This window comes from Petaurus breviceps, unplaced genomic scaffold, assembly GCF_028583685.1.
Source record: "Petaurus breviceps papuanus isolate PSGF00001 unplaced genomic scaffold, PetGlider_PUasm1.0 156, whole genome shotgun sequence".
NCBI lineage: Eukaryota > Metazoa > Chordata > Mammalia > Diprotodontia > Petauridae > Petaurus > Petaurus breviceps.
Window position 1 is genome coordinate 13,572,229 of NW_027185720.1, and position 11,313 is coordinate 13,583,541.

Sequence of the window (11,313 nt, forward strand, 5' to 3'; positions counted from 1 at the left end):
TTCATGTGTACCTGGCCATGGAGTATTTGGGGTCCAAGGCTTTCCTCAGCTGTCCTGCCCATACTGGGCTGGTCTGTGTCTGGTCTGCTTCATTCTTCCCAAATGCTGGGAAATCAGTGCATAAGCACCTACAGAGTCTCTCATATGGACCCCTGACTTCCTGTTGGGCATAAGGAAAGATGATCCTTGCTCCTTCATCAAGGATTCCAAGTCCTAGAGAATCTGGGTATGGATTCTTATTGTGTGGTGTGCAGGGCCAGTGGGTAAGAAAAATGCAGACTGCTAACTTTGCCTCTCTTCAGTGTTCTGCATATGATGGACACTTAATGTGGAAATAGCTATGAGAGCCTCCTGGAGGAAGGAGTTATGGGAAAGGAGCTGGAGAGGTGGTATCCTGGTGAAGGATGGCTAGAGGAATGGCCCACAGGAAGGGGTGCTCAGAGAACAAGGCCACTTCTGAAAAGGACACCCTAGGCATTGGCCAGAAACCTGGTCTCCATGTCACAGGGGCAACCTATTGGTAGGAGGGATCCCAGTGGTCCAGGAAGGGTTTCCTGGAGGAGGCAAGGTTTGATTTACAGCTAGAAGAAACCATAAAAGTCACCTGGTCCAAGCCCCTCATTTTACAGATGAAGAATGAGACCCTGAGTTGAGTATGGGTTTGTGGAAGATTGAAGTAGCAAGGACAGAATTTGACCTCGTGGCTCCTTCCTCCAAATCTAGGCTGAAGCAGCTGTCACACCATCCAGGGGAAGTAGGGTGGGAAACTCAAGGTGTTTAGACTAGTCTCCCCAGTGGATGGAATAGAGGGAGCTGTTTATCTGGGACTTGGAACTGGGACAAAAGAAGTGATGATAACCTCAAGTTTCTGTAGCACCGGAAAGTTTTCTTTGTTTTTCTTGGCTCTGGGGGTCAGTGAAGAGCACTTTAAGCAGAGGGTGGGATTGGAGGACAATTGGATCAAGTGTGGTCTTGGAGCTAGAAGGGACCATTTGACTCAATCATTTTCCAATTGAGAAGTTGAATCTGTCCAAGATTACAGAAGAATTCAGTTGGGGAGCCAGGATTGGGCCCCCTATCTCACCCAGGCTGGACGTGCAGGTGTTAATCATGCACCTGGTTCCTCTCTGATCAGGATGGAAGCTTTGACCTGCTCCATTTCCTAGGCAGCCTGGTGGTTCACCATACTGGTATTATCTTAGCTCAGACACTAGATTGACTTAGCCCACTGCTGCTCAGAATTCCCAAGGATGGCTTAGGAGGTCTGCCAGTCCAAACTACTCCAGGATTCCAGACTTCAGACCTGAGCCACCACACTGGGCCCAGAACCACAACTGGAGTTGGAGATTCCCCCTAGCTTTTCTGCTGTATTGTGCACTGTTCTTGCAAAGAGGCATATTTCAGCTAGATGTGAGAGGAACTTCCTAAAAATCAAAGGTTTCTACATGTGAAATAGGCTGCCTTGGGGAGCATTGAGCTCTCTGTTACGGGATCACGTAGGTAGACACAGATTGATTTTCTATAGGGAGTGCTATAGAGGGGAGACCTGCTTAAATACAGGTTGAATTAAATGGTCTGAGCTCCCAATCTAATTGGAGATCCTATTATTCTGGGACCTTATGATCAGTGCTTTTGGAGACCCCTTTAGAATTTTTTTGACCTAAAAATCTCACTGTGACTATCCTTTTCTGCCTCCCTGTCCCCAAAAGGGAAGCCCAATGACAGGTAAAGCCCCCCTGGGGAAGTAGGGAATGAGGGGAAGAACCCAGAGTGGTCTGAGGCTAGCCTGAGAAGGCCTTTGACCTTCAAAAAAGGAGGTGTTGGTGCCCAAGGATGAAGTTAGAACTGTAACATGTAAGGTGTGTGTTGGGGAGAGAGGAGCAAGGAGTTCAGGTTTGGTGGAGGCTGGGAGGGATTGGAATTTCATTTGGAAGAAATCAAGCTCAACCCACGAGGAGCAGCAGCCAATATCTAGCATGTGTGGGGGTGGAGGAATTCTGGGGAACACATAACCTCAATCCCTTGCTGGCCTTAGAGAGACACAAAAGCTCACACTCTCAAAGGTCATCTGGCCAAACCAGTCTCTACCCCTACCCCTGAAGAAACCCTCTTTATAGCAAGGGAAGAGGAATGGGAAAGATGAGACAGGAAGGGGCAAAAGGAGAAGCAGAATGATTTCGAGAGTTCTAGAACTCAACCAACCTTCTTGTTTTACAAATGTGGAAACTGAGATCCAGGAAAATGGAATGAACTATCTAAGGTCACAACAATACACTATCAGAGTTAAGATTTTCACCCAGGTCTTGGCTCCAAAGACAGTATTCTTTCCACTGTGGCCTTCCTGTAATAGGGAGAGGATGAGAAAAAAGAAGAGAAAAATGGGTACAAGAGATGAGCCAGAAAGAGAGACAGAGAGGTAAGGAGATGGGAAACAGAGAGTGGGTGAGATACAAGATAGGGAGAGGGAAAGATGAAAGGGGAGATGAAAAGAAGTGACAGTGATGAATAATGGAGAAGAAAAGATGAAAGGAGCAATGAGAACATGAAGAGATGAATAATGGAGGAGAGAGAAGAGACAGGAAGAAGAATCTCGGAATTTTAAATATCTAGTTCACCCTTCTCTACTCAATGAAGAAAAGTCCTCCAGATGAGAAAGAATAATAGGGAGGGAGAATGATGAAGGGAGAAATGAGAGGTAATAGGAAGCTGGCCAAAGGTAAGGTGAAAGAAAATAGAAGGAAGGGGTGGTGGGGGAGGGAAGGACAGGAAGAGAGAGACAGAGACAGAGGGACAAAGTGAGGGAGAACATGAGAGGAAAGACAGGGAGAAGTGAAAGAGAATGGAAGAGATGAATAATGGAGAAGGAAAGATGAAGGGAGAGATGAGAGAGTGGAAGAGATGAATAATAGAAAAGAGAGAAGAGGCAGGGAGAAAGAGAATCCCAGAATCTTAAATACCTAGTTTAAACTCTTCCACCGAATGAAGAAATACTTTATATGAAATATAAAGAGATGAAAGAAGTGAAGGAGAAGAAGGCAAGGGAGAGATGAGAAAGAGGGAAAGAACAATAAGAGAAAAGTTGTTCTAAAAGAGAGATGAGAGACAGAGACACAGGGTTGAGAAAAATCAGAGACTGAGAGGGAGAGATGAAAGATGGAAAGGTTGGAGTCAAGGAGAGGGAGAGATTTGAGAGAGGAAGAGAGGGATGGATAGAACCCTAAGTGAAGGGGGGTGGCTGTGGGCAGGGATATCAGAACTCAGGTCTGACTAAACTGAGTCCTGATGGGAAAGGAGGCCCCATAGACTCCAGTAGCCATCCAAGGTAGGCTGGGCAGACCCAGGACAGGGTGTCCGATGCTTCGTTCAGAGAGAGCTTATGGTCATTTGTTGGAGGGAAGGTATGACTAAAACCAGTCAGACAGTGACCACTGGGAAGGAGCATGAAGCAGAGGACAGTGAGTGACCTCCCAGATCCATGTAGCTGCCTGGTCTCACCTCTGAGGAAGGAGAAGGTGGGAGATAACTGTGTCAGAATCCTGGCACTGCCCTGCTAGCTGTGTGACTCAGGGATGTCATGTGCCCATACTGAACCTCAGTTTCCTCCTCTACAAAATGGGGATAGTAACCCAGGAAAGGGACAGAAATATCAGATTCAAGACTCTGGATTCTCAAAGCTACCTCCTTCTCTAACTGGTGAAAGGCCTGTCTGGAAGGGACCAAGGTCAAGGTTGAAGATCTACCTGACCCAGAACTTAAGCAACAATCTCCTAAGCACCTGCTCTCTTGGGCTCAGTGTGCGGGATACAAGGAAAAAAGCAAACACAGTTCCTGCCCTCAAGGAGCTTATGCTCCATCGCTCTTTTGTTATTGTTGTTTTAAACCAAGATTGAGTTAAATGATTTGAATGAAATCTTGCCTGGGGTCAAGAGAAGGAAGGTTCTCCGCATTCATAATGGGCATTAGTAACCACTTTGGTTCAATTCTATGTAGGGCTTAAAGGTGATCCATGAGTCACACAACTGGCAGTGCAGTACCAGGAGATGATGGGAGTGGACCAACCTGACCTGGAAGGTCCTTTCCTGTCCCAATTTTATGATCCCAGTCAGACCTAAATCCTACGATCCTATGTAGGGCAGAATTTTCTGGCCTTTTATGACTGGTGAAACCAAACAAAGGACTTTAGGAGTAGACAGAGTTACTGGCCAGTATAGACACTGCCTCAAGTGGGTTCCTGCTAGGAGAGGGAGAAGCCTTCCTAGGTCTCAGTTTCCCATTATATAAAATATAGGTGGTTAGCACATGATGGAAAGTTGACTCTTGAAAAGTGTGTGTGTGTGTGTGTGTGTGTGTGTAAAACTGCCAATTCATCCCTACCCCCTCTAGGTGGAAAGTGACATCTATGAGACAGGGCTGGGCCCCAGCTGTGGCACATCTGGCCTCACCCTCTCATCCCTACAATTAAGGTTTCCTGAGGAATTAAGGAAGTCCTGAGTGAGGGAAAAATAAAGCCTTCCACTCCCCTCCCATTCTCCCCAGTAGCAATGTAGCCTTTAGAGGGGAAGGAATGCCACACCCACAGTCAGAGGGGTCTGCAGCTGGAGCCCAGTTCTGTTCCCTCCCTCTTTCATCTTCTTCCAGCATCCTTGGGTGGGGGGAACAGGGGGCCTTAAAAGGGGGCTCAACTTTGCCAGGACTGTGGGAGATGAAGGGGCAGGAAGCCAGCTCAGGATGTGAGTCACTTGGAGTTGGTGGGGGGCTTGGGAGGAGGGGAGCTCTGTTCTGCCCTGCTCACTACTGGGAGCTCCCTCTGCCTGGAGATCATGGCTTTTGTTTCTCCAACCTCTCCAAAGTTTATGGAGTGTTTCTCTTGCCCTTGAGATAGATGGTGGGAGAAGGAATAATTAGGAGTGTTGGGTTTGGGTACCTGAACCTTGTCTACAAATACAGAGGGGCTGTGCTATAGGAGAGATTTGAGCCTAATCCTGCTCAGCCCTAGAGGGAAAACCAGGACAAAGTGGGAAAAGTTGCACAGGGACCTGTCCATTCAATCTAACCATGGGAGCTGTCCAGATGTGGAACCAGGTGATGCCACAGGGAGTGAGTTTCCCATTGTTGGAGGTCTTCAAAGGGAACCTAGATGGCCTCTGAGGGAAATGTTTCAGGGGAAGATTTTATTCCAGTAGATGTCTGAGGTCCCTTCTAAGTGGAAATTTAATGATTCTGTTAGGGGATGGGGACAGGGACCTGATCTCTGATGGCACAGTATGTACAAGGAACTCCCAGGTCAGCAAATACTCCCCCCCCCCATCCCCCCTTCAAGTCTACACAGTCTTTGAGCAGAGGTATTTAGACTGATCTGTGTCACAGACCCTCTGGGCAATCTGGTGAAGCCCTTCTCAGAAAAAAAAAATGTGTTCATTTTAAATAAATAGTAGAAAGAAATGGTACATCTTCAGTTAAGGTTCTGGAAAAATAAAAATGCAGTTTCTTTTTTTTGCTCTCCAAGCTCACAAATTCCCTGTAATCTATCCATGGACCCTGAGGAGATCTGTGAAGCCTAGGCTAAGAACCCCGTCTTCCAGAGAAGTTAGGTGCCTTGGGAGGTGGGTCTCCTTGCCTTTAAGAGAGTGAATCTCTATCCACTATGACAGAGCCCAATTTACAGATGAGCAAACCAAAGATCAGAGAATTGAAGAGATTTGCAGCTGTAGGTCCTGGCCTTCAGGTCCCCTTCAGGAGAGGACCAGAAGGCAGGGGTGAAAGAGTGGGGAAGATGGGGAAGAGAAGATTCCTTCTTTACCTTCAGTGTCTGAAGGGAGGACGTTTCACAGACTTCTCTGGGGCTGCCAGCCTGGGCCCCACTATCTGGCTGTACAAGGGGCCCCACCAACGTCCCTGCCACTCCCTTCCTTGAACTGGCATGGCAAAGCTTTGTGAGGAACCTCAGCCTGCCTCCCTCCAGCCTCGTGATACAGACAGAGCGGAGAGTGCTTTCTGACAGCAGGCCAGAAAACCACAGGCTCAGCCTCGGGCACCTTGCCAGTCTTCCTCTGGTTATAATTAAAGGCAGAGGTTGCTGACTGAAGTCATTTGTTGTGGGGGAGGGAGGACAATCCCCAGATAGGGTTGGGCCTGGAGGACCTCCACGGGGCTTCAGTAAGGCCAGAGACCCCCTCAGACCCCGGGGGAGATGACCAAAGGCAGTGGAGAGATTCGTTGATCCCTCATCCCAAATGGAGACCAAGTTGATTCCATTCCCTCCTCCCAGCCACCTCATTCTTCTACGAACCACCTCATTCTCATTAACCTGTGACCTTGGGTAAGTTATTCTTATCCAAGATCTCTGCATCTCAGTTTCCCTATTTATAAAACATGAATGTTTAACTGTGTAATACGATGGAAAGAGCACTGGACTTGGGTCAGAGGACCCAGGCACAAGTACCAGACTTCGTCACTGCCCAAGTGACCCCAGGGTCTCAATTTCCCCATTTGTTAAGAAAGCAGATGGTTTCTTAGGACGCTCCACATTATGCTATGCTCTGATTAGAATCTCCCCCTTCAGATGGGCTCTTTGGAGGCCAGGGGGCTGACTCATCCAAATTAGAGTATGGCCTTCCCTCCAACTGGCCTCCAGCCCCTACTCGCCAATATAAGATTCCAGTTCATTCTAAAACTATTTTTCCATTCCTCCCTCATTCTCCCCACCACTCTCCTCCACCCCCATCCCCCAAAGGACAGCTTTTTTGGGTTTGGATGTGGGGGAAAAGGCTAGAAAAGGGCGGGGCTTGATGTGGATTGGGTGTGGCCAAAGGGGTGTCACCAGCTTGATTGGCTACCCCTTCAAGAAAGACTTCAAAAATTCCGCCGGTCCCTCCCCTGAGACACACCCCTTCCTCTTTCGTGGCTCTCGATTGGCGAAAAGTGCGAGAGGGAGGGCCTGGGGAGGGGAGGGAGGGTGATTTAGCCTAAGCCTGGAGTGGGGACCTGCTATATAAAGGGTCGGACAACGCCCTGAATTACCAGCCCTGCAGTTGGACGTTCTCCTCCAGGATCCCATCGCAGCCAGGAGAATCGCCGCATTTCTCCTCTTCCGTCATGGCCAATGTGAGTGCGCCAGGGGCTCCTAGTCTGGGGTATAGGCTGAGGGTCCGGGAGTGGGGGCTTCCACTGGGCTTGGGACTTGGAAAGAAGTCGGGAGACTTGAGAAGGAAGGGTATGTTTGAGAGACGCTCTGTATGGGCTGGGGCTCCCCTTCTCCAACCTCACAACCCAGCCCTTCCAAGGGCTGCCCCTCCCTCCCCTCCCCCTTGCAGCTGTCCGCTATCTTTGGTTGCTGGTCCCAAGAACTTTGACAAAGCTGCCAAGTCCAGAGAGATCCTAAGGAGAGGGGAGTAAGGGAAAAGTGGGACTTGGCATGGGTTAGAGTTGGAGTGTCCTCTGGCTTTGAGTTGCTACATCTGCATGGGGGGGGGGGGGGGGGGGTTAGGATGTGGTGGAATATTTTTCCTTGAGTGGAGACAGAAGGGAAACCGGCGAGGTGGCGGGGAGGGAGAATGGGGGCAGAGATGAATCTTCTGCCAGAGGATTAGACTTTCTGGAATGAATGACTGTCTTACGGAGTTAACTCCAACCCATCCTGATTGCACAGAAAGAGTCCAGGCTGAGGAGGCTCCATTGGAAAAGGAGATGGCAGAAGGGGTGGGGCAGGGAGCAAGTGACTCCTAGCCCTCCCCCCCTTCAAAATAAGCCGCGGAATTAGCCCCACAAATACGTCTGGGAAACCAGAGCCTGAGATAACCATCCCCCTCCCCTCAGTTTACTTCTCCATTGATTTAGAATAGGAAAAGATCACACATCTGTCCTGGCTATTTCCCTTGTCCTTTTGCTAAGGGGAGGTGGAAGGCGACGATAGAAGCTGACTTCCTTTACCTTGTTTCTGCCAAGGTCACCCTTTATTCCCCTTTCTTTCTGAAACCCCCCCCCCCAACTCCCCTCTTCTGGGCATGGTTTGCTCCTGCCCTACACTGGGACGAAGACTTAACTTTGGAGAATGGGGAAGTTTTCTCCTGAAAACTTTCCTGGGAACGAATTCCTTCCCTGATTAATGAGCTGAGGACAGTTCTGGGAACATGGGGAGGTCAGGACAATGGGGATATTGGAGAGACAAGGTAAGATTGATTTAGCTACCAGGGAGCCACTCCATTGAGCTATAGTCTACCTCCTTGGGGTAGAACCATGGTAATCCCTTTGCCCTTCATCCTTGACCAAGTGCCAGGATTCATATTATGATGCCAGCCTAAAATAGTACTTGGGTAGCCATTTGGACAAAGAGAGCATGGGCCTGGGACTCAGGTAAAACTCGATTTCTAGCTCTGATTCTGTTGCTCATTTATGTGACCTGACAAGTCACTTCTTGCTTTTTTGAACCTCAGTTTCCTAATCTGTAAAATGAGGAGTGGACTGGATCAATCATCTAGGCTAGTCCCCCCATTTAACTGATGGGGAAACTGAGACCCAGAGGTATGAAGGGGCTTCTCAGAGTTCCTGGAGTTGGGACTGACTCCCACGTCAGCATTAACTAGCCTGGAGGAGAGTCTGCTTTTCTAGAACCTTCCTAGAGCATGGCTCCTGCCCAGCTGGAACCTCCGGATCCCCTCAGTTCCCAGATAGCCCTAATCTTGCTGTTTTGTCTCTTCAGGAAATGATTGCCACTAACTTGGACCTCCAACCTGGAGTGTGCATAAAAATAGTGGGAGATGTACCCCCTGATGCAAAGTGGTAAGTGGGTGATAGGAGGGATGAGCCTGAGATCCTGATGTGGGTCCTTGGTCCCTGTCTGGCTCTGTCAGCCTCTTCAGCGCCCCCTGCAAGAGCTTGGCAGGCAGCAGGTGTGGCTTGGCCAGTCTAGGGGCTGCAGCTGACCCATTCGATATCTTGGGGTTAGTAGAGGGATGGGTAGTATAGAAAACTGCACCTTCTAGAATGAATCACTTCCTGCCCTATCCTTGCAGGGCCATGGGATCCCTCTCACCAGCCCCTCCCTCCACTCATCAAGAAGTCAAGAAAAATCACATTGTGAATTACAAAGTTGATTTGAAGGGTATTTTGAGTTGTGTGACTCAGGGATCAAGGGGGCTCCTGCTTCTGGCTACCAACCCTGTTAAGCTTCCTTCTTTTGGTTAATGAAAGGGAACTGAGTCTCAGCAGAAGTGATTTATCCAAGGTCACAAAGTGAATGAATCAGTAGCATAGCTAATTTGTCCTGTAAAATACTTATTTTCCCTGGCTCCTAGCCCACTCTGCTGCCAAATAACCTCTGCAGTCACCAGGTTATGGGCACCAAAACAGCATCTTGTGCAGAAAACTGAGAGGGAAAGGTCACTGTGAGCTAGATTATCAGGGGAGGATCCCTGGAAGAAGATGAATTAAAAGCTTAAGCCTTCAGGGAAAGCTATTCTTCCCAAAGACCCTCCAACACATGCATGATGCAATTCAACAAACATTAAACAGTAGGAGGGGGGTGGCTTGCTGTGTTTGAGGAGGGACTTCCAAGGCCAGCACCCAGGGATATGCTGGTAAATTTTTAACAATCAGGTTGGGGGCAGGGGGAGTGTTTACACCATTTTAAGTTTAATTTTCATTATTACCATCTTCCCCATCACTTTCTTAAGTCTAGACAATGAACAAAACAATAAATTCAAGGGCTGGTTTTGTAGCCCTTGCCAATTTCCAAACCGTTTATGTTCACATTAAATTTAATCCTGGGTGACTTGAATCCCTTACTTGACCCTAGCTTAGAAGCACCCAGTTGGTTTTGCCTCAGCCTCAAATGGCAGGCCATCAGATTTTCCTGATGTTGAGTCCTGGCCCTGCCATTGGAAGCTGAAGGAATGGACAGTTTGGATAGGTAGTGAGCTCCCTGTCTCTGGAGGTAGTAAAGTATGTAGAAATGTCACTTGTGTGATAGGGAGAGAGGGAGGAGGGGTACTGCAGGAGAAAATTCATGGTACTTCAGGTCAGGATTGGGTGAGTCCCATTGTGGGTTTTCCAATTCAGGGATTCTCTGAGCGGGTGTTTCCAAGGCTCTGGTCCCCATGACAATGATTGAGATGTGTTCTGGATTCCCAGCTTTAGGGTGAACCTGGGCAAAGACGAACATAACCTTGCCCTGCACTTCAACCCACGCTTCAATTCCTGTGATGATACCAACACCATCATCTGCAATTCCAAGCAGGAGGACTCATGGGGTACAGAACAAAGGGAGAGCAACTTCCCCTTTTTGCCAGGGAGCAGGGTGGAGGTAAGACTCTGAATCAGGGCATGGAATATCAGAATTGAGAAGAATCCAAGAAATCATCTCATCCAGCATTTGAAGTTGATAGAAGAGTCCTGGAAGTAAACTCTGATGGGGAAAAGATGAAAAGTTAGACAGGAAAGGAGTCAGTGGATTTCCATAGGTCAATGTTAAGAAGTCTAGCATCCCTTGAGCCAGGGGCAGGGTGAGGGGAAAGGGAATAGTGAAGGACCATGGTCCCAATAGGATTAGAGAAGACACGGGTGTCCCAGGACACAAAAAATCCCCCAGATTTACAGCTGCAAGGAACCTCAGGAGCAAGTTAGCCTGACCCACCCCCAATTTACAGAAGGGGAAACTGAGGCTCAGAATAAAGAAGTGCTTTGGCCAAGGTCACACAGTGTCTTGTAGTAAATATCTTGAGGTAGAATTTAAACCCAAGCCCAGGGTTCTGTCTTAAATTTCTTCTGCCCTCTCCTCATTCAGGTTTGCATGACCTTTGAAGGCAGTCAGTTTACTGTGAGACTGCCGGATGATTCTCAGATCAGTTTCCCGAATCGACTTAACCTAGAAACAATCAACTTCTTGCAAGTTGGCGGTGACTTCAAACTGAGAACGGTGAATTTTGAATGAACCCTCCAATCAAGGCAGCTTCAGACCCTATTCTTGACTCTTGGGTCTCTCTTATTACTAATAAAAGTGTTGATGATGATAACAGCAGACTTTTTTTTTGTTGTGGTTATTCTGCTTTGGGGAAACAGAGGACTGGGTTTGGAGTTGGAAAGGTTGTCTGAGGACCCTGGACAAGTCCCTTCACATCAATGGTCCTTTGGTGACTCTATAAGACAGGGGTTCTCCACCGGGGATCATGGGTAATTTTCAGATGAGAAAACAGTGTCATCTTTATTCATACTAAACTCTGGATTTCCTAGTCTTTCTCTGCATTTTTTATATATTGAAAAATATAATTTTAATTGCTATTGCATTGCTTGCCTTTTAAATGGGTAGCAGAAGAGTGA

At 48.1% G+C, this 11,313-nt stretch overlaps 1 protein-coding gene across 1 annotated transcript; it reads left to right on the forward strand.

Moving 5' to 3' along the window:
* The first annotated feature begins 6,948 nt into the window (after nt 1–6,948).
* LGALS1 (galectin 1) lies at nt 6,949–11,014 on the forward strand. The gene is made up of 4 exons (XM_069082108.1): nt 6,949–7,104; nt 8,699–8,778; nt 10,129–10,300; nt 10,781–11,014. Exons 1-4 carry the CDS (start codon nt 7,096–7,098, stop codon nt 10,925–10,927), a joined length of 408 nt encoding a protein of 135 aa, XP_068938209.1. The 5' UTR covers nt 6,949–7,095; the 3' UTR covers nt 10,928–11,014.
* The last annotated feature ends 299 nt before the right edge of the window (nt 11,015–11,313 follow it).

Coding starts and splice junctions, on each gene's coding strand:
- LGALS1 (XM_069082108.1), top strand. Junction 8,779..10,128: donor GTACCCCCTGATGCAAAGTG/GTAAGTGGGTGA, acceptor CTGGATTCCCAG/CTTTAGGGTGAACCTGGGCA. Junction 10,301..10,780: donor TGCCAGGGAGCAGGGTGGAG/GTAAGACTCTGA, acceptor CTCCTCATTCAG/GTTTGCATGACCTTTGAAGG.